At 41.5% G+C, this 27,055-nt stretch overlaps 1 protein-coding gene and 1 long non-coding RNA gene across 2 annotated transcripts in view; one reads left to right on the top strand and one right to left on the bottom strand.

Moving 5' to 3' along the window:
* LOC125456939 (immunoglobulin superfamily member 3-like) overlaps positions 1-9,628 on the top strand; it is a 189,105-nt gene extending 179,477 nt beyond the window's left edge. The window contains exon 10 of the mRNA XM_048540551.2: positions 8,293-9,628. Within this exon, the coding sequence (XP_048396508.1) occupies positions 8,293-8,543 (251 nt within the window). The 3' untranslated portion in view covers positions 8,544-9,628. The remainder of the gene's footprint in view (positions 1-8,292) is intronic.
* Positions 595-27,055, bottom strand: part of LOC125456940 (uncharacterized) — a 48,650-nt gene continuing 22,189 nt past the window's right edge. Inside the window, exons 2-3 of the long non-coding RNA XR_007248543.2 lie at positions 7,494-7,526; positions 595-1,001 (exon numbers count right to left, since the gene is read on the bottom strand). This is a non-coding gene — a long non-coding RNA (uncharacterized LOC125456940). The remainder of the gene's footprint in view (positions 1,002-7,493; positions 7,527-27,055) is intronic.

Genomic DNA, 27,055 nt, shown 5'->3' with positions numbered 1-27,055 from the left:
AGCATACCAAAAGCTTTCTTCACCACCCTGTCTACCTACAACTCCATTTTCAAGGAACTATGCACCTGCACCCCTAGGTGTCCTTGTTCTGCAACAGTCCCCAGACCCCTATTATGAACTATAAAAAGTCTTGCCCTGGTTTCCCTTACCACTATGCAACACCTCACATTTATCTAAATTAATCTCCATCTGTCACACCTGAGCCATTTGCCCATCTGATTAAGATCCGATTGTGCTCTGAGATAATGTTTTTGGCTGTCCACTACACCACCAATTTTCGTGATCTGCAAACTTGCTAACCGTACCTCCTATGTTCAAATCCAAATCATTTATATAAATGACAAAAAGTAAAGGACCCATCATCGACACTTGCGGCACACTGCTGGTCACAGACCATCAGTCCAAAAAGCAACCCTCCACCACTACCCTCTGTCTCCCACCTGCAAGCCAATTTTGTATAAATTGGCTGGGTACCCATTTCCTACGTGATCTAATCTTGCTAACCAGTCTAGGATGCGGAACCTTGATAGAATATCACTGGAGATTTTTAATAAAAACTGTGAAGAAAGAGATTATTTCTGAAGAAGAGTCCAGACCCGAAACATCAACTTTCTTGCTCCTCTGATGCTGCCTGGTCTGCTGTGCTCCTCCAGCTCCACACTGTGTTATCTCTGACTCCAGCATTGGCAGTTCTTACTATTTCTGATATTCCTGCCTTTTTTTTTCACATGTCTAAATCTTAAAGGCCCATAAATTACTACATGGAAAAGTGATCTCCAGAAGAGAGGTAGGGGGGTTTAGTTAACATATCAAAGGCAGAAGCTACTGACATTTAATAATATGTGAGGGACAACTTGACCTTGGAGATGCCTAGCAGCTTGACCAGATGCTGGACCTGTCAGCTTCTTGAGGGAAATTGTTCTTTTGCATTCATTGTGGACAAGCAAGAATAGGACTGATCCAGGACTTTTCAGCTTCTCCCCAGGTCTGTTTCAGTGATTCTGTAATTAGAAAATTATCCATACATTAGTATCAAATTACACATTAAGGAACATCCATCACAAAGATTAATTCATTTCACTTCCTTAACCACCACTACTCATCTGATCTACATTTTGCCTATGCAACTTCATGTTGAACAATGTGATCCTAGCCTACTTCTAATTCTTCACCATCAATCCTCTTCAACTCATACAAAGCACTCTACACAGAGATAAAAAGGTGTAGAGGTGGATGAACACAGCAGGCCAAGCAGCACCAGAGGAGCAGGAAGGCTGACATTTCAGGCCTGGACCCTTCTGAAGAAGGATCTAGGCCTGAAACGTCAGCCTTCCTGCTCCTCTAATGCTGCTTGGCCAGCTGTATTCATCCAGCTGTATACCTTGTTATCTCAGATTTTTCAGCATCTGCAGTTCCTACTATCTCTGTATCCTACACAAATTCCTAAAAATGCTTTATCTCATTACCTATATCATCCTGGTGTGTTTCAAATTCAATTTTTGATTTTAAATCTCTTTGTAGCCAAGATTCTTCCTAGCTCCATAATGTTTACCTGCTTTATAGGTCCTCACTTCTCACCAGTATTGGTAACTTCCCTTCAGCCGCACTGTGCTCTGGAATTTCTTCCTAGATCCCTCCTGTCTTCCTTCCATTCTTTAAGGCACTCCATAAAACCCACCTCTTTTCCTCAAGTTTTTGTCAACCATTGTAAAGCCTTTCTTTGGCTCAGTGTCATTTTTCTATTCTAAATGCAATGTGCTGTTGAATTATAGGGTGTGACTAAAGTGTGACAGCAGCACACATTTATATTTGAAGTTTGCATTTATATCATGCCTCTGAGGTATAAAACGTTCAAAGTGCTTCAGAGATGTTTTAGTGTGGATCCATCTGCTTTTCAAATAATCTCAGGCCAGACTTCCAGTTGTTCCTTCAAATAGTATTTATTAACAATAATTACACAGAGATTGTGCAGCCCTTATATATGCTGAGATCTGCTTTAGTAACTACTTTCCAGCAGAATCTTTCATGTAACTATTGGGATCATATTTCAGAGGCTCAGACTTAAACATTATCCCCAAAATAACGGTGTGTGGTTTAAAGACATAACTCAGGTTTATGATCTTCTGGTGCTCAACTAAGCCGGTTTCTGTGACCTTTCAAAGAACAGTCATATTGAACTTGACATGTTAATCCTGTTCCGCTGTCTACCAATACAAAATCAGACCAGCTTAGTTTTTCTGACACATGATACTTTTTTCAGATCCCCAGTACCTTGCTTTGATTTTATATTTTTTTTGGGATGTATGTCGTCAGTACTATAGGAATCATCAACGCCCTGTCAGTCATTTTCACTAACGTACATTGGTATCAATCAGAATATATTCTCTCAAACACCCTGGAAGAAAAGATTTCAAAGTAATTTGTCATTATGTGTGATAAGTGAACCACAGCCTATGTGCAAAATACCATTTGTACTAATCAGCTGTGCCTCAGTTTTTTCCACAAACTGACCAAACGTAGCTCAAGTTTAGCTTGTTCGCATGATCAATCTGTAAATTCTGATGTAAAGTTTCAACATGTTCCTTTTCAAGCATTCATTAGTCCAGCATTTAGTGCCCATCCCTAATTGCCTATGAGAAATTGGTGTTGAGCAGTCTTCTTGTTCTGCTGCAGTCTATGTCAAGATGCCCATATTGCTCTTAAGGAGCAAGTTGCAGGATTTTGACCAAGTGACAATGAAGGAATGGTGATAATTCTCCAAGTCAGTGTCGTGTGTGTCTTGAAGGGGAACTTGCAGGTGGTTTTGTTTCCAATTATCTGCTGTCTTCATGATTCTAAATAGTATAGCTCATTGAAGGAGCCTTGGTTAATTTGTTGCAAGCTGTCTTGCAGATGATACACACTGCTGCCATTATATGTCAGTGGTAGAGGAAGGAAATGTTGAAGGTTTTAGAAGGGATGCCAATCAGTGGGCTGCTGTATCCTGTATAAGTTTGAGCTTCTTGAGTGTTGTTGAAGCTGAATTCACCCACGCAAGTTGAGAATATTCCATAACACTCCTGATGTGTGCATTTTAGATGGCAGGAAGATCTTTGGGAGTCAAGAGATAAGTTATTCACCAGAATTTCCAGTCTCAGACATACACTTGTAACTACAGTATGTAAATGGCTGGTCCTGTTAAGTTTCAGGACAACATTAACCCCCAGGACTTTGATAGTGGGGGATTTGGTAATGGTAATGCCATTGAATGTCAATGGATGATGGTTAGACTTGCTTTGTGAAATCATCAGCGAGCATCCCCACTTCTGACTTTATAATGAGGGAAGGTTATTGATGATGCACCTGAAGATGGTTGGGCTCAGGACACTACCCTGATGAACTCCTGCAATGATGTCCTGGGAGTAAGATGACTGACTTCCAACAATCACAACCACTGTCCTTTGCCAGCTAAAAATACAAACAGTGGACAGTTTTCCTCCTGATCCTCAATGTCCCAGCTTTGCTAGAGCTCCATGATGCTGCACTCATTCAAATGTGGTCTTGACAGCCATGGACAGTCAGTCTCGCTTCATACCTGGAGTTCATCTCTTTGGTCCATGTTTGAACCAAGACTGTAATGAGGTCAAAAGCAGAATGTGTCTGAAAGAGCTGAAAATAAGAGTCAGAGATAATGGGGACTGCAGATGCTGGAGAATCCAAGATAACAAAATGTGGAGCTGGATGAACACAGCAGGCCAAGCAGCAGAAAAACTGATGAAGGGACTAGACCCGAAGCGTCAGCTTTTGTGCTCCTAAGATGCTGCTTGGCCTGCTGTGTTCATCCAGCTCCACACTTTGTTAATAAGAGTCAGTGAGCAGGTTTTTGTTAACTGCTGCTTGATAGCACTGTTGATGACACCTTCCATCACTTTACTCATGATCGAGAGTAGACTGATGGGCTGGTAATTGGTTGGATTAGACTTGTCCTTTTTTCAGTGTATGCGACCACAAATACCTGGCTAAGTTTCCAAATTGTCAGTTAAATACTAGTGATGTAGTTGTACTGGGACAGCTTTGCAAGGCAACTTCTGGAGCACATTTCTTCAGTACTGCTGCCAAATGTTGTCAGGGCCGTATCCTATGTGATACTTAATGTCTTCAGCTGTTTCTTCATCATGTTGACTGAATCAAATTCATTGAAGATTAGCAGCTGTGATGCAAAGGACCTTCCAAGGAATCTGAAGTGAATCATCTGCTTGGCTGAAGATGCTTAGGAATGCTTCTGCCTCGTCTTTTGTGCTGATGTATTGAGAATGAGAATACCTACAGAACCTCCTCCACAAAATGGGTTATTTAGTTGTCAATTACCATTCATGACTGAATGTGACATGATTGCAGAGCTTAGATCTGATCCGTTTTAATGCTGCTGCTGCTGGCATGACCATCTGCATTATGCATTGGCTCGCAGTTGATTCCTTGGCTTAGTGTTAGTAGTGGAACCATGATGTTACGGATTATGGTTAAGTATAATTACGCTGTTGATGATGATCCTTAATTCCTCAAGCATGCACATACATGAGTTGTCAGACCTGTCTGAAACTTATCCCATTCAATATGTTAGAAGTACCCCATAACATAATGATAATTATCATTAATGTGAAGATAGCACCGCGTCTCCTCCAGCTCTGTGCAGTGGTCACTCATACTGAAATGATCATGGACAGACACATCTTTTCTGCTTTGCATAGTGAGACCATGGTAAGTATAATTTTCCCTCCTGTTAGTTCCCTCATCAGTTCCTGCAGGACCTGTCCAGCAGCTATGACCTTTTTGGACATGACCAGCTCGGTCAGTAATGCGGCTACCCAGCCACTTTTGGTGTGGCGCATTGAGGACCAAACCCAGATTACATTCTAAGATAACAAAGTGTGGAGCTGGATGAACACAGCAGGCCAAGCAGCATCTCAGGAGTACAAAAGCTGACGTTTCGGGCCGAGACCCTTCATCAGAGAGAGGGATGGGGAAAGGGAACTGGAATAAATAGGGAGAGAGGGGGAGGCGAACCGAAGATGGAGAGAAAACAAGATGGGTAGAGAGGTGAGTATAGGCAGGAAGGTAGGGAGGGGACAGGTCAAGGAGGCGGGATGAGGTGGTAGGTAGGAAATGGAGGTGCGGCTTGAGGTGGGAGGAAGGGATAGGTGAGAGGAAGAACAGGTTAGGGAAGCAGAGACAGGCTGGGCTGGTTTTGGGATGCAGTGGGGGGAGGGGACGAGCTGGGCTGGTTTTGTCATGCAGTAGGTGGAGGGAAAGAACTGGGCTGGTTTTGGGATGCAGTAGGGGAAGGGGAGATTTTGAAGCTTGTGAAGTCCACATTGATACCATTGGGCTGCAGGGTTCCCAAGTGGAACATGAGTTGCTGTTCCTGCAACCTTCGGGTGGCATCATTGTGGCACCACAGGAGGCCCATGATGGACATGTCGTCTGTCGTCTGAGGAATGGGAGGGGGAGTGGAAATGGTTCGCGACTGGGAGGTGCAGTTGTTTGTTGCGAACCGAGCGGAAGTGTTCTGCAAGGCGGTCCCCAAGCCTCCGCTTGGTTTCCCCAATGTAGAGGAAGCCACACCGGATACAATGGATACAGTATACCACATTGGCAGATGTGCAGGTGAACAACTGTTTGATATGGAAGATCATCCTGGGGCCTGGGATAGGGGTAAGGGAGGAGGTGTGGGGGCAAGTGTAGCACTTCCTGCGGTTGCAGAGGAAGGTGCCGGGTGTGGTGGGGTTGGAGGGGAGTGTGGAGTGGACAAGGGAGTCGCGGAGAGAGTGGTCTCTCCGGAAGGCAGTCAAGGGTGGGGATGGAAAAATGGCTTGGGTGGTGGGGTTGGATTGTAGATGGCGGAAGTGACGGAAGATGATACGTTGTATCCGGAGGTTGGTGGGGTGGTATGTGAGGACGAGGGGGATCCTCTGGGGGCGGTGTGTGAGGGATGTGTTGTGGGAAATGCGGGAGACGTGGTCAAGGGCGTTCTTGACTACTGCGGGGGGAAAGTTGCGGTCCTGGAAGAACGTGGACATCTGGGATGTGCGGGAGTGGAATGCCTCATCCTGGGAGCAGATGTGGCGAAGGCGGAGGAATTGGGAATAGGGGATGGAATTTTTACAGGAGGGTGGGTGGGAGGAGGTGTATTCTAGGTAGCTGTGGGAGTCAGTGGGCTTGAAATGGACATCAGTTTCTAGCTGGTTACCTGAGATGGAGACTGAGAGGTCCAGGAAGGTGAGGGATGTGTTGGAGATGGCCCAAGTGAACTTGAGGTTGGGGTGGAAGGTGTTGGTAAAGTGGATGAACTGTTCGAGCTCCTCTGGGGAGCAAGAGGCGGCGCCGATACAATCATCAATGTAACGGAGGAAGAGATGGGGTGTGGGGCCTGTGTAGGTGCGGAAGAGGGACTGTTCCACGTAACCTACAAAGAGGCAGGCATAGCCTGGGCCCATGCGGGGACCCATGGCCACCCCCTTTGTCTGTAGGAAGTGGGAGGAATCGAAAGAGAATTTCTTGAGGGTGGGGACAAGTTCGGCTAGGCGGATGAGGGTGTCGGTGGAGGGGGATTGGTCGGGCCTGCGGGACAGTAAGAAGCGGAGGGCCTTGAGGCCATCTGCATGAGGAATACAGGTGTATAGGGAATGGACGTCCATGGTGAAAATGAGGTGTTGGGGGCCAGGGAATTGGAAGTCCTGGAGGAGGTGGAGGGCGTGGGTGGTGTCACAGACATAGGTGGGGAGTTCCTGGACCAAAGGGGAGAAAATGGAGTCCAGATAGGTGGAGATAGGTTCGGTGGGGCCATCTCCCCATCACCCTCTCTGAAGGGTCTAGACCCAAAACATCAGCTTCTGTGCTCCTGAGATGCTGCTTAGCCTGCTGTGTTCATCCAGGTCCACATTTTGTTATCTTGGATTCTCCAGCATCTGCAGTTCCCATTATCCCAGATTACATTCTGTTCCTTTTATTTCTTCAGTGGTTCCTCCAAGTGGTGTTCAACATGGAGGAAAACTGATTTATCAGCTGAGGGGAGAGGTGGATGTGGTTGGTCTGCGATCATCAGCAGAAAGTTTCTTTGCTCAGGTTTCACCTGATGCTATGACAGTTCATGAAGTCAGGAGTCAGCGCTGAAGTCTCCCAGTACAGCTTCTTTCTAACTGTGTGCCACTATGCTCTGGATCCGTTCTGTGGAATGGTCTGGACATGCCCAGGAATAGCAATGGCAATACTTAGGAGATTGTGTGCAAGAGATGATTCTGTGGCCATAACTGTGCCAGGATGCAGCTTGACTAGGCTATAAGATATCTTTTCAAAATTTGACACTAGTGGCCAGATGTTAATAAGGTAGACTTTGCAGTGTCAACTTTTAAATTGTAACAGCAAGGCATCTGTCCATATACTTCAGGCAATTCTATTTTGACATTTGGCTAAATATCACAAAAAGGAACTGCCACTTTTTTAAAAATGCCAGTTACCTGTGAATTCAATCTGTAATCCTCGAAGAAATCCTAATTAAAAAGAAAAAAAAAATTCAAATCATAATATCACTTACATCATTTTGGTATTTAGTGTTTGTTTCATACATTCAAATACAAACAGGAATTAATCACTGATTTCAGGTTAATGTAATTTTTGTTCCTAAAGTTTCTCCAAATGAGCATATGAAGTATTACCACCAGATATATATCGAGAATCATCCAGATATTGTCAATGAAATATAAAACATAGAACATAGGAGCAGGAGGAGGCCATTCGACCCTTTGAGTCTGCTCCGCCATTCCTCATGATCATGGCTGATTGTCCAACCCAACAGCCTAAACCTGTTTTCTCCCCATAACCTTTGATCCCATTCACCCCAAGTGCTATATCTAGTTGCCTCTTGAATACATTCTATGTTTTGGAATCAACTACTTTCTGTGGTAATGAATTCCACAGGCTCACCACTCTTTGGGTGAAGAAATGTCTCCTCATCTCCATTCCAAATTGTCTACCCTGAATCCTCACACTGTGACCACGGTTCTAGACACACCCACCATCAGGAACATCCTCCCTGCATCTACCCTGTCCAGTCCTATTAGAAGATGTTGTTGCAAAGATATCTCCTTTAGCTTTGAGGATGGGATGCTCGGGACTCAGGTCAGTAGTTCGTGTTTCGAATAACACAGAGTAAAGGAAGAAGTTGAGGCAGTCATTGCAGAGGGAAGTGGAAGCGTAGGGGAAAGGCAATGTCAAAAAATAAGAAAGTTTCTGATTTTCATTATTTCTTTCCTACAGGTTCTTCTCTTCAGGAAGCAATTTGTTCAAATGATGCCCTTTTCTACTTTATATTTTTCTACCCTTTTCCAATATTTGGAGTCCTGCTTATTGCCATTTTATTAACACGCTATAAAACCCTAAACTCACAGAAGAAGTCTGATGGCAAAAATGGTGTCCCGTTGCTCTGGATTAAAGAACCCGCAGTGACTTATTCTCCAACAAGCCTTGAGCCACCAGATTTCAGAATAGGACCAGGAAGCCTCGGTTAACAAACGAGCAGGCATATAGCTTTTAAAAAAAATCTAAATGATATTCAACTGATGGTGTTAAAGTTATAATGAATTAAGGATCAATAATTACCCTCCCAAAAAAATCCACATTTGGAAGCAATATCTTCCACATTAAGAATGTACATTCTGAGGGTCATGGCAGTGAGGTAGGAGGGAGAGTGGGTACTTTTATTCCAAGATATTTGCCTCAAATGGTCTTCTCCCCATTACTCCCAACACAATTAGTTGATCTGTTTGGAATGTTTAATTTTACACTAATGTAGATGTGTAGTCTTCTGCCAACTGTTTTTAACTGCATGAGAGCTCTGCTTGTCACACTAGTCTGCCATGTGTAATAAGTCCGATCTCATTAATATGTCAGATGATCTCCTGAATGTTAAGACTATTGTCAATTTTGAAAAATACAGAACTGTAGCAAATGCAGACCTGTGGAGAGAAATATTGAGCTGTAATGATGTAAGATTTAGAATTTTTTAATGCTTCATTACACTTAACTGCCCCAACGCTTAGTTATAATGTCTGAGAATAGTCAACACCAAATCAGAAACGTCATAACTGGAAGGACGGACATAACATCCAGACTTTCTGTTCAGTCATTGCACTGTTCTGAACATTTGAACAATGGAACAAAACAGGAGTGGAAACTTCATAAAAGCTGAGAAGAAACTGTAGCACTAAAGACTCAAACATGTTGTGTCAATTTTTTGACGTGTCAAATGACTAGAACTTGTGCAATAGAAAAGCAAGGAAGGACATCCTACAAAGATCGTCATCGATGTTATGACTGCATTATGACAGGATTGCACGAACACAAATATTACTTAATACAGGATATGGACAAAGAAATTCCGTCCCTTCTTAATAAATATAGGTAAAGCTTAAGTAGACTATTAGCAAGTACAGCCAATGTTTCTCATTGATGAATTTTTGATACAGAAATCTGATCAAGCTGCAATTGTGTAGAATGGAAAGTAGTCATGCAGCTGGATAGTTTTTTTTATATGTTGTTTTTGCACTTTTTGAAAAACTTTTTATTCTATGTTTGAACAAGAATTGTTATGATTGCTTGTTTCGTTCTGATAGTGTTCTTTTTGAAAGAGTATCATTTGGTCAAAGGAAATGATGACAAGTCTGAACAGAATCAATGCCCAAGCGGGTTCAACGTGCTGAGAGAATCCTGGTTTTGTTGCAAGCCCATTTAGTCCAATCATGTAACACATGTCTCTGTTTGATATCTTCAGAAAAGTCTCAAACATTCTACATTCAAGAACATTCTGTTGAAACAAAATCAATGTGTATTTACCATGTTAATCATGTAAGATTTCACATCACACAGTGAGGTTATGCTGTGGGTAGCTCTGAATTATTGATAATTTTTCAGGGTAAAAATGTTTTGCACTAAAACAAAAATGATGATTTAATTGAATCAAACTCTTAAAAACCAGAAATTCCACAATAGGGGGAGAAAAGAATAGAAAGAGAAATGAGCTTGGAAAGGTGAATGCCAGAAATCTGAGCGGTCTTATGAGGGCAACATCAAACTATAGGGATGGAGTTCAAACAAGATAATATGTGAGAGGATTAGCCAACCTAGCTGGACCTCTATGCATAACCAAATCTTTAGTTTTCATGTTGAATTGATATAATTTTGATGCAAATCAGTTTTGAATTGATAAGTGATTATTTGTTTCATTTGATCTGATAGAAGAGATCTCTGTTCACATAAATCCCACTGCACAAACTAAACAGAATAGAATTAACTGTACTTTCGAGATAAAATTACTCTTTCTTCATCTGGTTTATGTCCCACACATGTCATATTTCTAAACTTCCTTCTCTAATGGCATTGTGGGTCAACTGTAGTGATCCAAAAAGGCAGCTCACCACCACCTTCTCAAGGGCAACAAGGGATGGGCAATAAATGCCAGCCAGCCAGCCAGCAATGCCCACATCCCACAAATGAATAAAATAAAATGTATAAAAACCATGTACCAGGAGCACAGTACTCAAACATGTAGGGCTGTTGTAAGCCAATGCATCCCTAACTTAGTATTTCTAATTTATACACTATTGTTACAGTTCACAGAAGCTGAAAATTTTCAGGTGAGAGTCTGATAATGCTTTTACCTGCCTTCAATGATATTTGTTGGATGACCAGCAATGGTTTTAGGTTATATTTGGTATTTCTAATGCTCAGCACTTTTATTAAGTTTGCTGTCCTCTTGCAGTAATGATGAACTATGATAGTAAGTTTTGTTTAAAAATTTACTTTAGTTTTCCTCTAAAATCTAAATTTATATCTTATTTGCATGTCACAGCATCTCATCCTGAACACAATCACTTGATTCCTCATCTGATCAAGTACTTAGGCAAAAGATCCTCCTTTTGAACATGTGGCCAGTGGCACACAATGTATTCATTGGTCAGCGTAGCAAGGGAGAACATGCCTTTGATGTCCAATTGTTATGTATAGCCATCATTGGACAATATGAAAGAGCTGTGGAGTTGCTAGTAAAGTTAGTTGATCACTTATAGTCTCATGGACTGTTCTACACAGTCCCAATGCCAAGTGATGTGATGGATTAAAATGCTAAATCTAAAGTAACATAATGTATCATGTTTCCGATTCTGACTTACCCGGCACAGTCTGTGAGTTGCCAAGTTGTGTGAAATGGCAACAGCAATATTTCTGGACAAAGTCCATTGGCACCACCACCAAAGCCATAAATTGTGTCCTTTCCTCCCTTGTGTCAGAAGTTCACATTGTAACATAACTTTTGCACTGCACATTAGTCTCACTATAATAAGTTCAACATTCCTTAAAATGTTTGAATTCCCTGGCTTATGAAACTTGCTTTCGCAGATATTTCCTCTGAATTTGTGCTTCTCCGAATTTGGGTTCTACTGATTTGAAAGTATCACTTACCCAACTTTATGTTGGGAAGTGAAACATTCATTTACATAACTTTGAACTTATTAAGTACTAATCATTCAAAACACGTTTTTAAAAAAAAGCACAGACAAAGGAAGCAATAAAAAATGTGTTATTGAGTTAGTAAACCAAAGCAGTTTATTCAAATAAAGATTCTCAAGTGTGAGTGGAAGAAGTGGGAAATCACCATGTAAAATAAGTTCTGGAAATTTCTAATTTTCTAAGCATTTCTAATGGTAAAATGCAATAGAAATAGCACAATCTCTATAAAGTCATGGAACCTAATGATAAATGAGTAATAAAATATATTAAATATTTGAGTTTGACTATCAATATCGGTTAAAGGCCATCCTGAGATGCATCAGTAGTAGAATTGCGGAATTATATTTTTGTGGAGTTCACTCAACGAACAGACGGAACCAGCTGAAAACTGTGACTGGTCTGCAAAGAAGCATTGAATTTACATCTGGTAATTAAATACACTGCAAATTATTAGTCCAGTAATGGATGAATTGTTTTGGGAACGCTGTTATTTAAGATAACATATATATGGCAGGCTGTAGAAGACACCAATTTGGCCGATGAAAAGGTTTGTTTCATCAAACCCATTGAAACATTTGGCTATACTGAGAAAGTGAACAGTTTTACTGGGTTCATAGCTTGGTAATGACTATGAAATTGTTGACTGAAAAATTCTATTGGGCATTCCCTAACACTTTTAATTCTGGAAAATTTCTGGCGGAGTTCCACCAACTTTGGATAATGCTGACTCTAAAAAAAGATCAAGGATACAGATTCTGACTTACCCAGCACAGTCTGCGAGTTGCCAAGTTGTGTGAAATGGCAACAGCAATATTTCTGGATAAAGTCAATTGGCACCACCACCAAAGCCATGAATGAGTAAAGTAGCAATATGGGTCTATTAAACATAAGTCTTGACTGAGCAAGCCAGGAAAGACATAACTGGTTCTGCACTAGCATTCACAAAAGATCATACCACAACTTCAAAAAGCAGACTGTAATTGGGCGTTATCTGGATCTTCAGCAAATGCATATTCAACTTTTGCGTTTGGTTTGGATAATTGAGCAGAAATGTAAAAATGACAAATGATAAAGTTGGTGCCTTGGGCTTTTATTGTGTATTGCAGAAAATCCTACAGTCAGCAGTATTCTGATAATACAAGCCATGCAAGCATACTCTTTAATTAATATTTAAATGAAAGTATAATGACGAGTGATGCGCATGATTCATACCATTCCTATAATCTACAGGAAAACTGATAATGAATTTCAAATTGCAGATATTGCAAGTTTCCAAGAGTTGTAAAAAAATTGGCATGATTTTTAACATTTTCATTATCTACTTGTGCAATCAAGAGTTTATTTGTTCAATGAAAATGTACTTGCAAACTATTTATTGAGAAAAGGCTGGAAGAGGCCAATCAGCCCATTAAGTCTGCACCTACCTTTTGAAAAGCATCCTATTCCCCCACACCAGAGCTTTGTAAAGAAGAAGTATCAATGTGATAGGAAACATCTCTGTGATAGAAATGGTATTAATGTTATTGAAAGCTAAGGTTAACTATTTCTATCCCAACCCTCAAAACATTTTTTTTTAAATCTCAAGTAACAGTTCATAAACATGTATTTAAATTGGTAAGTGGTTTATCACAAATCGCTTATTCCAGTAGGTACAAAACTGAAATATCCGTAAACTCACAGTGATAAGCCAAACATTTTCTCCCCTTTTGTTTTTTACCTCTTTAATTAATTTTCTATATTCCTTCCATACCACCTGAAGATCCTGAATCTTGCTGGAGAATTCTGTTCTTAAACTGTCTGCAAGGGTCAAGCAAAATCCTGTTTCAACTTCAATTCATTTGGCTTTTGAAACGGCTAATCAATCTATTGCATGATCTGCAGATTCTATCAAAGGTGGGGTAGGTAACTCTTTAAGATTGGGTAGGTAGACTGTTTAGAGGTTAATGTCCCTCCAAAGCCTGGACTTCACCTCTATTTTCCTGACAAAGTGTCACGATGCTCTCCTGAACGAGCCTTCCCCATTTTCATTATTCACAAGAAGGCTTTTCCTGAGTCAGTGGGTATGTGAGACCTTTCCTGGAATGTTTTAAGGAGACCTCTAAAGCATTTCTGCAGTCTCCTGGGAGTTTCTTGCTACAACTGATCTCCAAGTGGAACATTGCTTCAGGAGCCTGAAATCAGGAATATGAATGGCATGTTCAGGTTCAGAGCTGGTTTTGACTCATTTTCAGCTGAACATTAAGCAAGTCACTGGACCACCTTTGTGGTCACCAGATTTGTAAAAAGTTCTAAAGATAGCACTTGTGGTATTTCTCCTATGCTTTTAGATACTTTCTATAGATTGTTCAAATCTTTGAATTTCACACAACCTTGCTGGAGTACAATTCCATGTACAGCACCCCCAGTACATCATCCCATCCAAATTGGCACTCTTTATTTCTGATCATGAATAGTAATTTCAAGTAAACTGCTTGATTATGAATGGTGTAAAGGATGTATCTATTCTCATTGACGTTTCTCACACATTTTCCAGCCTCAGTCATTCTGTCTAGAATTCAGCCTCTAGTTCAGAATGGCTGGATGCAATTGAAGTATGCAGCTGCTTCTCAAAGGGGATCAAGTAATTCAGTACACACCACTATTCAACTATTTACCCTTTTTCCTGGGTCATCCATTCCACCCTGAAAGAAACTGCTTTCATAGACTCATACAGTATAGAATATGGCCACTGTGCTTTTGTCAGTTTTCTGACATATCCATATTTGTGCCATTACCATCTTCTTGCCCCCAAGTGCAAATGTTTCCTTTTTGAGGGTATTTCAGTTCACTTTTGAATCTGCTTTCAGCACCCTTTCAGGCAATGTGTTCCAGTAAATGAATGTAATAACAGCTTGCTACTTAAAAAGAATTCTCTCCATTTCCCCTCTGGTTCTTTTGATAATTATCTTAATTAGGTACTCTTAAATCCAGCCTTCTGCCAGTGGAAATATCTTTTTCCTCATTTATATTTATAACAAAACAGTTTATTTGAAATATTACATATGTTTGGGAAGCTGTGTGGATGGAGAATAGGCATATCAAATAAAGTTAAGAGACATTAGGTATTTGCTAAAGTTCCAAGCAAATCTTTCAAATCAGCACGATTCCATCGTGTATTCAAATTCCTCTCAGTGCAAATTCTAATATGCTTGCTAGACAGATTGAAAGAGAGCTATTCCAAGTTTGAATCCACTTTATAATAAAGATATTTTCAACTAATACCTCAATCTTCCATTTCTCACAATATCTATCAATCTGTGGGATGACTGGGGAATTAGCCAGATACTTTTCACCTGGAGCAATGCAGCAAATCTCACTGCATAAGTCTTCCTTCATTTTTTTTTGTTTTGCAAATTTGAATTTCAGTGAAGAAATGACTTGTATATTAAAACTATGCTAAATAATAATTGAGTGCATCATTTTCCAGTTGGTCAAATTCAAACTAGAAGCGGATATCTAAATCCACATATTTCTATTAGTTATAGTGGTAAATATTATGTTAAATTACATTTAATCAAGTCTGCATGCATTACCTATGTATTATGGCACCTATAACATTTAACAGGACAGTTTTTTGTGGGTTAGATATTGCTGGTTGAAATCAATATGATACATGTGAATATCATCTGTCATGGAATTTTAGTACAATTTACAATAACCTGTTGCCTGACAAGCTGAATGAGCCATATCATGTGTCGTCAGATCTCAGGGGGGTAAAGATGGGTACTCATACAAAGTGAAATTGAAAACTTTTAGGTTTTTTGAAAATTTTTTCAAAATATGTATCAGTTATTTTGGAAAATTGGGTAGATGGTGAATGCAAGGTAGAATACAGAGTTCAAGTATAATGGATTGTGCTTTTCAGGATTGATTCGACCATCATATTTGTCTTATGTTCCATGTGAAGCTGTCTTTTGCTGTTCTACTCACAATGGTTTTTGAAATAGTTTGTAAAATGGTATCAGCACATAACTACTAATGAATGGGACCATTGTTAGTGTAATGTCAGCGAGTTATTGCACTTTGAAAAACTCACAAGCATCTTGGAGCTGCTCCAATTTTGAATGTGAGTTTAAATGTTTAAAATGCTATCAAGTCGAACTTGCCATGAATATAGTTGATTGTTGCACATGCAGTAACATGTTTCAATGGTCAGAAAGTGACTTACTGCAAACTTCATTTATGGTCAGGTTGATTGTCAGACAAAAGTGGGTTAAGTTTTCAGCCTCACCACATGGACGGTACTCTGGTGGAGTGAAATGTCCTTCCCCTCCCAGCCTGTTATGGAACCTATCAATGGAATGAAATTCAAGTGGCTTGAACATTTGGCAGCGATCTACATCATTAGCTTACTGCCTATGTGAATACTAGATGAAAATTTACCCCATAGTTTCAGCAGATAGAAAACTTAGATTCTGAATGTCATTAGAAATACAATTAATCTCATCAAGCCAACACAACTGTAACACCCATTCTAAGGTTTTCCCACACCTGGTAGATGTTAATTGTGGATTTACGAAGAGAAAACAAACATTACCACTGAATAAAGAGTGATAATTTGACACTGAAACTGAATCATTGTATTTCAGGTGGTCCTATGTTAATAGTGTAGCTTCTCCAATGGAGTGTGTTGTAACTTAAGGCTTGCGGCAGAACTGAACGTGCTTCCTTGAAGAAGTTATTGTGCATTAAATCTGATTCATTCTATTTTCTTCACAATTTCTTAAAACTTTGTCAGATGCCACATGACCAATTCAAAAATTCAAACTTGGTCAGAAGCACATGAAACCATTTTATTAATCTGGTAGATGTTTATAATTTTCCCCTCATGAGATTAGTGCACTTTGTACCTATAATGCTGACATATTCGCAAATTGATTTCAAGGGGTCCTTGCACTGCCTGCTGGTAAAGATCGTCTACAAGATGAGACCTTCTAGTTTGAAATCCCACTGCTAACTTGGAAAATTGTTGAAAAATGAGTGCTTCACAGTATTAAAATTAATTGAAGAATGAACATCTCACACAACCAGTCTGATACATTTGTTCCTGTGTACAGGCATTTCTTCCGGCATAACCTGTGAAGGTGACCTGAATTAAATTTGAAATTGTGAGGTAGCAGTCTTTACTCCAACTCATAATCAAAACAAACAATTCTATACTGTCGGCACTGTGATATTTATTGTCACTGATATGGAACACCTGTCATAAATTGACACTTCAATTAAATCATAAATATTGCTTAAAGTGTTAAAGAATATTCCCAATTTCTCACTGGACAAATGCCCTGTTTTAGGTATTTTCTATGTTATTAATAGTGCATGATATGGCAAAATTTCATTTGTGATGTATTTTAATGTAAATTTTAAAATGTGGTGTGCTTTGAAATCTTTTGTCATTTTGTTGTTAATAAAATAATGTGTCTTGAAAAAAGTCATTGTGTTTCTAGAAGTACCTTGTCAGCACACCTTTGATTAAAAACTTTCCAATTTTTTTTAATCCTGTGGAGATTATTTATGGATATTAGACATTCTTTTTCATCATCCACATTACCACGTTTTCCTTTCATGCAGTGACATGCAGAATTGAGGTAAACGACAAAACAATGAACGGATCTGTTGAAGACCCATCTCCCACACTTCCACCCTCAGATCTGTTCAAGTCCCATCTCCCACACTTCCACCCCCACTCCTTCTCTTCCCTCCCACAACAGCATCCCAACCATATCCACATCCAGAAGATCAGACACCATTTCCGCCACCCCCAGCAAGATGCCACCACCAGACACATATTCCCCTCGCCTCCCTTGTCCGCCTTCTGCAGGGACCGTTCCCTCCGGGATACCCTGGCCCACACTTCCTTGAACTCCAACAGCTGCCCACAGCTCTACAGCACCTTCTCCTGCAACCAGCGGAAGTGCAACACCTGCCCACTTACCTCCTCCTGCCCCAGCATCCAAGGGGCCAAACATACCTTTCAGGTGAAGCAGCATTTCACCTGCATTTCTCACAATCTAGTCTACTGCATTCACTGCTCACGATATAGTTTCCTCTACATTAGGGAAACAAAGTGTAGGCTGGGTGACTGCTTCGTAGAACATCTTAGTTCTGCCCCCAAAAAAGAGCTTCCAGTTGCCTGCCACTTAAACACACCACTCTGTTCCTTGACGAACATCTCTGAATCTGGCTTGCTGCAGTGTTCCAGTGAAGCTCAACGCAAGCTGGAAGAACAGCACCACATTTTCTGCTAGGGGATCTTACAGCCCTCCGGACTCAAAATCAAGTTCAATAATTTTAGGGCCTCCCATGACCTAGCCCACCATCCCACACATCAGGCATTATTATTACTTGTCTGACATTACATACTATGCATTATTAGCCACTAACAGTCCCCATTAATAGCTATTTACTGTCCTAGCGAGATCTTTATCAGCTTCTTTGTCCAACTGCTTTTCTCTCTTTTTTTAATTCATTTGTGGGATCTGTGCATCACTAGCTGACCAGCATTTCTTGCCCATCCCTAACTGCCCTTGAGAAGGTGGTAGTGAGCTGCCGTCTTGAACTGTAGCAGTCCTCCTGCTGTGGGTTGACCCAAAGTGTTATTAGCGAGGGAATTCCAGGATTTTAACCCAGCGACAGTGAAGAAATGGTGATATACTTCCAAGTCAACACGGTGAGTGGCTTGGAGGAGGACTTGGAGGAGGTGGTGTTCCCATATGTCTGATGCCCTTGTCCTTCTAGATGCAAGTGGTTGTGGGTTTGGAAGGTGCTGTCCGAGGATTTTTGGTGAATTTCTGCAGTGTATCTTGTAGATAGTACACACTGCTGTTACTGAGCATCAGTGGTGGAGGGAGTGAATGCTTGTGGATGTAGTGCCCATCAAGTGGGCTGCTTTTTCCTGGATGTTGTCAAGCTTCTTGAGTGTTTTTGGGGCTGCACTCGTCCAGACAAGTGGGGAGTATTCCATCACACTCCTGATTTGTGCCTTGTAGATGGTGGACAGGCCTGCTCTTGTGGGTTAATGTGGTGAGTTCAGTTGAGTTTCTGGTAAATGGTAACCCCCAAAATGTTGACAGTGGGGAATTCAGTGATGGTAACACCATTGAACGCCAAGGGGTGGTGGTTAGATTGTTTCTTATTGGTGATGGTCATAGCCTGGCATTTGTGTGGCACAAATGTCACTTGCCACTTGTCAGCCCAAGCCTAGATATTGTCCAGATCTTGTAGCATGTGAACATGGACTGCTTCAATATCTGAGGAGTTGCAAATGGTGCTGAACATCATCGGCGAACATCCCCACTTCTGACCTTATGATAGAGGGAAGGTCATTGATGAAGCAGCTGAAGATGGTTGGGCCTCAGACACTACCCTGAGAAACTGCTGCAGAGATGTCCTGGAACTGTGATGATTGACCTCCCACAACCACGACCATCTTCCTATGCGTCAGGTATGACTCCAACCACCGGAGAGTTTGCCCCCTGATACCCATTGATTCCAGTTTTGCTAGGGCTCCTTGATGCCACACTCGGTTGAATGCAGCCTTGATATCAAGGGATGTCACTCTCACCTTACCTCTGGAATTCAGCTCTTTTGTCCGTGTTTGAACCAAGGCTGTAATGAGATCAGGAACTGAGTGGCCCTGGTGGAATCCAAACTGGGCGTCACTGAGCAGGTGCTGCTTGATAGGACTGTTGTTGACACCTTCCATCACTTTACTGATGATCGAGAGGAGACTCTTGGGGCAGTAATTGGCCAGGTTGGATTTGTCCTGCTTTTTTGTGTACGGGATATACTTGGGCAATTTTCCACATTGTCAGGTAGATACCAGTGTTGTTACTGTGCTGGAATAGCATGCCTAGGGGAGCAGCAAGTTCTAGAGCACACGTCTTCAGTGCTACTGTCGGAATGTTGTCAAGGCCCATAGCCTTTGCACTGACCAGTGTCTCCAACCATTTCTTGATATCACATGGAGTGAATCGAATTGGCTGAAGACTGCTAACCTTTATGCTGGGGACCACTGGAGGAGGCCGAGATGGATCTACTCGGCACTTTTGGCTGAAGGTTGCTGTGAATGCTTCAGCCTTATCTTTTGCACTGATATGCTGGGCTCTTCCATCATTGAGGATGGGATATTTGTGGAGTCTCCTCCTCCAGTGAACTGTTTAATTGTCCAGCACCATTTGTGACTGGTGTGGCAGGACTGCAGAGCTTAGATCTGATCTGCTGGTTGTAGGATCACTTAGCTCTGTCTATCACTTGCTTCTTTTGCTGTTTGGCGTGCAAGTAGTCCTATCTGGTGGCTTCACCAGGTTGATGCCTCATCTTCAGGTATGACTGGTGCTGCTCCTGGCATGCCCTCCTGCACTCTCTATTGAACCAGGGTTGATCCCTGGCTTGATGGTAATGGTTGAGTGGGGGATATGCCGGGCCATGAGGTTACAGATTGTGCTGGAGTACAATTCGCTGCTGTTAGTGGCCCACAGTGCCTCATGGATGCCCAGTGTTGAGTTGCTAGATCTGTGCAAACTCTGTCCTATTTAACATGGTGATAGTGCCACGATGGAGGTTGTTCTCAATTTGAAGGTGGGACTTCGTCTCCACAAGGACCATGCGAAGGTCACCCTTACCCATACTGCCATGGGCAGATGCAACTGCAGCTGGTGGATTAGTCAGGATGAGGTCAAGTATGTTCTTCCCTCTTGTCGGTTCCCCCACCACCTATCGCAGACCCAGTCTAGCAGCTATGTCCTGTAGGACTCGACCAGTTCAAATCAGTCGTACTGCTGCCGTGCCACTCTTGGTGGTGGACATTGAAATCCCCCACCCAGAGTACATTTTGTGGCTTGCCATCCTCAGCGCTTCCTCTAAGTGTTGTTTAATATTGAGGAGTACTGACTCATCAGCTGAGGGAGGACGGTATGTGGTAATCAGCAGGAGGTGTCTTTGCCACGAGACTTCATGGGATCCAGAGTCAGTGTTGAGGACTCCCAGAGCAACTCCCTCCTAACTGTATACCATTGTGCTGTCTCCTCTGCTGGATCGGTCCTGCCGGTGAGACAGGACATATCCAGGGATGGTGCGGGTGGTGGCTGGGACATCGTTTGTAAGGTATGATTCTGTGAGTATAACTATGCCAGGCTGTTGCTTGACTCGTCTGTGAGACAGCTCTTCCAATTTCGACACTGACCCCCAGATGTTAGCAAGGATGACTTTGCACGGCTGACAGGGCTGTTTCTGCCCCTGACTTTTCCAGTGCCTAGGTCGATGCCGTGTGACCTGCCAGTTTCATTTCTTTCAGTCTTTTTAGCAATTGGTACAATTGAGTGGCTTGCTGGGCCATTTCAGAGGGCAGGTGAGAGTCAACCACATTGCTGTGGGTCTTTGGGCTCTATCCCCATCTATCATTTACTCCATACCCCTTTACCCCACCATATCATCTGCATACAAACTGACATTTTCCTAGTAATCATCAGTTCTGTGGAAGGGTTCTTCTTCACAGATGCTGCCTGACCTGCTGAGCTTTTCCAGCAATTTCTGTTTTTGATCCTGATTTACAGCATCTGCAGTTCTTAAGTTTTTTACAAAGCTAGATGTAATCCAAAGACTTACAGTTTGTTGCTTTCGCGAGCAAACATTTTGAGGGCATCGTTACGTTAAAGGAAATCAAGGGCCACTGAAGCAATTTAAAACAATGTCACAAAACCAGAAACATTACAAAGCCTAAATTTGAATGATAAAGCCACAATTTAGAAACTTAAGCGAACTAAGTGTAAAGAAGCAAAATAGTTGGGAGCCAGAGAAGCCCCAGAAAAGGTTGGAGATCTATTACTTAAACGGTTCCTGTCGTTACTGCAGTTCATGTAAACCACAAACATTGGGATTCATCTCGGAAAAGACCGTGAAAGCAACAATAATTATTATTTAGTACCTCAGAAATCATCTAGCTAAAACTGTGAATGGATCAGATTTGTCTTACTGAGGTGTGTGGAGCAGAATTAATTCATTAAGGCCATTAAGACAGCAGAAATCATTTATTAAAAGTACAGAGAGTGAGGTTAACTCATTGAGCCATGAAGGAAATGGGAATTATATTATGGCAGTGATTAATGGGATTTGTCAAGAGAAGCTGCACAAAATGTATAAACCATCTAATTTACTCTCAAAAAGGTTAAAAATAAAAGCTCCACTTTAATCATAAAAGGAAGGGAAAATATTAATTACAGCAGTTCTCAGTAATTTGGCCATACTGAATAGTTATATATCTTTTAAATAAGGAAAATAAATAATAACATTAGAGAAAATAGCAGATATAATATTGCCAGGAAGACGTGATTACAAACATGGGTGAGATAGGACACAGAACACAGAACTGAACATATTGATTGAAAAAATTCTCAAGATATAGAATCGCTTCCAAACAGGACACTAAATCAAAACTTGAAAAAGTAAATAACTTATGGTGTGTAGCTAATGATGTTTTAGCTCACCAAGAAGAAAAAAACAAAAAAGCAAAAGAAAGATATGTTGAAGTACTGTAAGACTGTCAAAATTATTTTAACCACAATTCTTGAAAGAGTCAGACTTCATTGAAGGGTTCAGAAACCAGGGAACACATCAGTAAATCATTAGTGAACTGTTCAGATTAGTATAAAAAAAACATAACTAATGAGGTTTAAAGACAGGATTCATAAGAGATAAAATTGTCATTGGAGTTGCTGATGAGTTTTTGTCATATTTATTATAAAGTAGGATTTGACTACAGAGAAAACGTCTCAGATAGTGAACAAAGCAGAAGTTTAGAAAAATAAATCTTCGAGATTAATTTTATCACAGGAGAGCAACAGAATCTACTCAGTTTTTAAGGTACAAGGCCCTTAAAGGCACATGTGAGAAACCAATTCAGTGAATAGCACACAGGTATGAATAGTCATTGTTAATGCCGTGGCACTAATGAACCTTAAAGACACAAGTAGTGACCAATAATTTACAAAGATATACCTTATTTGTAAAAGAGCAGGTCGTTTTCAGAAAATGTGCCAAAATAGGGCATATTCACAGAGCAATAAAAAGACAATTAGCTACTCACAAAGAATTTCATATGATAGAACAACTTACAGAACTAAGAAGGCCAAAGGTATTCATAGGAGAAACAACTTATTCAGATCTAGCTGCTTGACAAGAAGCCATTAATGTCAATGTGCACTTCACCAATTTTAAGCTCTGTACAGTGGCAAGTGTCATTACTTTATCAGATAATCTACCATGGTTGAAGTAACATTCTCTATAACCAACAGTTTCACAAAATATGTTCTGGAGTAAAATATTTGAGACAAGTAACTTGCCTACTTTAGGGGCATCTGATTGTACAGACTCTATACATAGTTCACAACTAAGAACTCCCACCCTTAAGCACAAGTCAGCATTTTGACCTGAATTGTTTTCAGATGATGGAAGGAGTCAAATTGTTTAAGTTAAGGAACAACAGGTCACGGAAAAACAGGTCAAAGAACATTCAATTACTGGCCAGCTGGTCATGGAACAACAAATAAAGCTTTCACAAAGCTCCCTAGGCTCATGTCAGAATCAAAACACAAAACAGAATTCATCAAGATTAACTATGGTGATATAAAAATACTACCAGCAAGTTGGAAATCATGACTATACCAAATTGGTCAAATGTTTTCCAATCCTGTCAATACTGAGAAGTATTCAGGTTGCAAGACTCAGCAGGTTTGCAAGAAGGCAGAATAAATCAAATAACCAAACAGCAGCACATCCCATTTGATCCCATTGATGAATCTTTAGCTAAATTAATTTAGAATGCGACACAGTTTAGGGAGCAAATAGTAACAACAGATTTAAATTAAATGTCAGATGCTGAGGTGACTTCTAAGATAGAACTTCAAACAAATTATTCAATTTCCTTGTCTTCCCAGAAGAATACTAATGGTAGTGATCATGCCAAGTGAAAAAAATCACAAATAATATGAGGGAGTAAACATATTGTCTACACAATTATCAAATGCTGCTTAGCGATTTCAGCTCCTCTGATCTTCAGCAAAGGGGCAGAGTTGGGTTAATAGACTATTGGACTTTCACTGTGGTAAGTCAACAGCATTGCAAATAAACAAACAAATTCATGCGCAGTAACAAACTGGTGTAAAACTAGACTAAATCAATTACATACAAATTTTCTTCAGGGAAAAGTTGTGCAAATCGACTCTTAAATTGCAGTTATGTTGAAAACCTCCAGAAAATTCAAGCACATGACAGAAGAAGAAATGTATTGTTCTGAATTGTAAAAGTTAGGACATAGAATAATCACTTGTAGAGTTCAATAAGAGAAAAATATTAATTACGTAAACCAGCTCATGTCGTTTTACATTGCTCATTTGTAATATGGTTGTTCAGAACACCAGAAGCGTATCAATGAATCATCTAGGCAGGATACAGTTGTTACCATTTGACACTACTTAAAGCTCAAAATCTCTTCTATATTTTTACAATGAAAACACACTTTGTAATTAATAAATAGACAGGACACCTCAGTTATTTGAGTGAAGATTTTATAAATCCATGCAGAGACAAAACTTAAAGTAAATCAATTGCTCCTTCTTTACGAAGAACTTTATAATTGAAGTTGTTACTTAATATCTTTTCATTGTGATTTCAAAGAAGGGCATTCAAAAGCAACGTCATTTAATGTATCAGTGATAATGGGAACTGCAGATGCTGGAGAATCCAAGATAACGAAATGTGAGGCTGGATGAACACAGCAGGCCCAGCAGCATCTCAGGAGCACAAAAGCTAACGTTTCGGGCCTAGACCCTTCATCAGAGAAGGGGATGGGGTGACGGTTCTGGAATAAATAGGGAGAGAGGGGGAGGCAGACCGAAGATGGAGAGAAAAGAAGATAGGTGGAGAGGAGAGTATAGGTGGGGAGGTAGGGAGGGGATAGGTCAGTCCAGGGAAGATGGACAGGTCAAGGAGGTGGGATGAGGTTAGTAGGTAGGAGATGGAGGTGCGGCTTGGAGTGGGAGAAAGGGATGGGTGAGAGGAAGAACAGGTTGGGGAGGCAGAGACAGGTTGGACTGGTTTTGGGATGCAGTGGGTGGAGGGGAAGAGCTGGGCTGGTTGTGTGGTGCAGTGGGGGGAGGGAAAGAACTGGGCTGGTTTTGGGATGCAGTAGGGGAAGGGGAGATTTTGAAACTGGTGAAGTCCACATTGATACCATTGGGCTGCAGGGTTCCCAAGCGGAATATGAGTTGCTGTTCCTGCAACCTTCGGGTGGCATCATTGTGGCAGTGCAGGAGGCCCATGATGGACATGTCATCTAAAGAATGGGAGGGGGAGTGGAAATGGTTTGCGACTGGGAGGTGCAGTTGTTTGTTGCGAACTGAGCGGAGGTGTTCTGCAAAGCGGACCCCAAGCCTCCGCATGGTTTCCCCAATGTAGAGGAAGCCGCACCGGGTACAGTGGATGCAGTATACCACATTGGCAGATGTGCAGGTGAACCTCTGCTTAATGTGGAATGTTATCTTGGGGCCTGGGATAGGGGTGAGGGAGGAGGTGTGGGGGCAAGTGTAGCATTTCCTGCGGTTGCAGGGGAAGGTGCCAGGTGTGGTGGGGTTGGAGGGCAGTGTTGAGCGAACAAAGGAGTCACGGAGAGAGTGGTCTCTCCGGAAAGCAGACAGGGGTGGGGATGGAAAAATGTCTTGGGTGGTGGGGTCAGATTGTAGATGGCGGAAGTGTCGGAGGATGATGCGTTGTATCCGGAGGTTGGTGGGGTGGTGTGTGAGAACGAGGGGGATCCTCTGTGGGCGGTTGTGGCGGGGGCAGGGTGTGAGGGATGTGTTGCGGGAAATGCGGGAGACACGGTCAAAGGCGTTCTCGACCACTGTGGGGGAAAAGTTGCGGTCCTTGAAGAACTTGGACATCTGGGATGTGCGGGAGTGGAATGCCTCATCGTGGGAGCAGATGCGGCGGAGGAATTGGGAATAGGGGATGGAATTTTTGCAGGAGGGTGGGTGGGAGGAGGTGTATTATCCAGTGTTTAGAATGCAAGATGGTTAAGAACGCTCTCTCTGGATACATTGCTGAAAACAGTGTAAGCAGGATCTTCAATCTATTTTCTAGCTGCTAGTTCAGGAAAGGTAGCAGCAGGAATTTTTAGTGTGGTGAGTTGGAAACTTAACCATTATTCCATAAATATTGCATGTGCTATTTCGACTCCCCACTCTTATTTAAATCTCACCAACTGACCAGTTAGACTGAAACTAAAAGCAATGGGCACTTACAACTCTTAAATCTAAACTAAATTAATCCTTTCAGTGATATTGAAGGAACAGTTAACCTTCTAAACTGGCAAAGGTATCTGCAATTAACTGTGATTAAGTCAATAAATCAATTTACACAATGAGTTTCCCATTGAGCTTATCTCAGATGCTTAAGACTTTGTATTCCTACAAGCAGTTTCTCTGAGTTCAGAACTGAAATACTTTCTGTGCAAGTTTATTAACACCAGTGGGAATATTTTATGTGACTTAACTATGGATTTGTGGGGATCCATAATGTTCCCTGAGTTGCCTCTGCCTAGTGTGCCATTTACATACAGCAAGTGAAGCCCAAATCATCATGGCACCTTTCCCACAAAGTGAAGCTTTTAAGCAGTCACTTAATGCCAAGGCTCAATCCTGAGACTAGTGAAATATAATCATTGAGTCATAGAGTTGTACAACACGGAAACAGGCCCTTTGGTCCATCTCAACCATGCTGACCAAATATCCTAAGTTAACCTAGTCAACTTTTGGCCCATATCCTTCTAAATCCTTCTTATTCATGTACCCATCCAGATGCCTTTTAAATGTTGTCGTACCAGCCTCCACCACTTCCTCTGGAATCTCATTCCATCCATGCACCACTATCTGTGTGAAGAAGTCGCCCCTTGGTCACTTTTATGTCTTTCCCCACTCACCTTGAATATATACCTGCTAATTTTTGGACACCTCTCAACCTCCAATGTTCCAGGCAAAGTAGCTCCAGCCTATTCAGCCTCTCCTTATAGCTCAAACCTTCTAACCCCAGCAACTTCCTTGTAAATCTTCTCTGCACCCTCTCAAGTTTAACAACATCTTTCCTATAACTGGGACACCAGAACTGAATGTAGCATTCCAAATGTTGCTTAACTGTTGTCTTGCACAACTGCAACGTGATGCCCTAACCCCTTCTTCACTACCTTGTCTACCTGTGACTCCACTTTCAAAGAGCTATGAGCCTGAACTCTAAGGTCTCTTTGTTCAGCAACACTCCCCAGAACTCTACAATTAAGTGTTCAAAAAGGTTGGGAGTGCAGGTGGTCAAGGCAAAAGGTGGGGGATGGTGGAGGAGCTCAGCAGGCTACCCTTACCAGGTCCCAGGTGGATGAAAAGCTAGCTTTCTCTGTGATAGGCTTCTTTCCTGATCAAGGGCTCCCAGCAGCATG

Source organism: Stegostoma tigrinum, chromosome 12 (assembly GCF_030684315.1).
Source record: "Stegostoma tigrinum isolate sSteTig4 chromosome 12, sSteTig4.hap1, whole genome shotgun sequence".
Taxonomy (NCBI): domain Eukaryota; kingdom Metazoa; phylum Chordata; class Chondrichthyes; order Orectolobiformes; family Stegostomatidae; genus Stegostoma; species Stegostoma tigrinum.
Note: the sequence above shows the minus strand (reverse complement) of the source record. Positions and strands in the feature narration are given on the sequence as shown.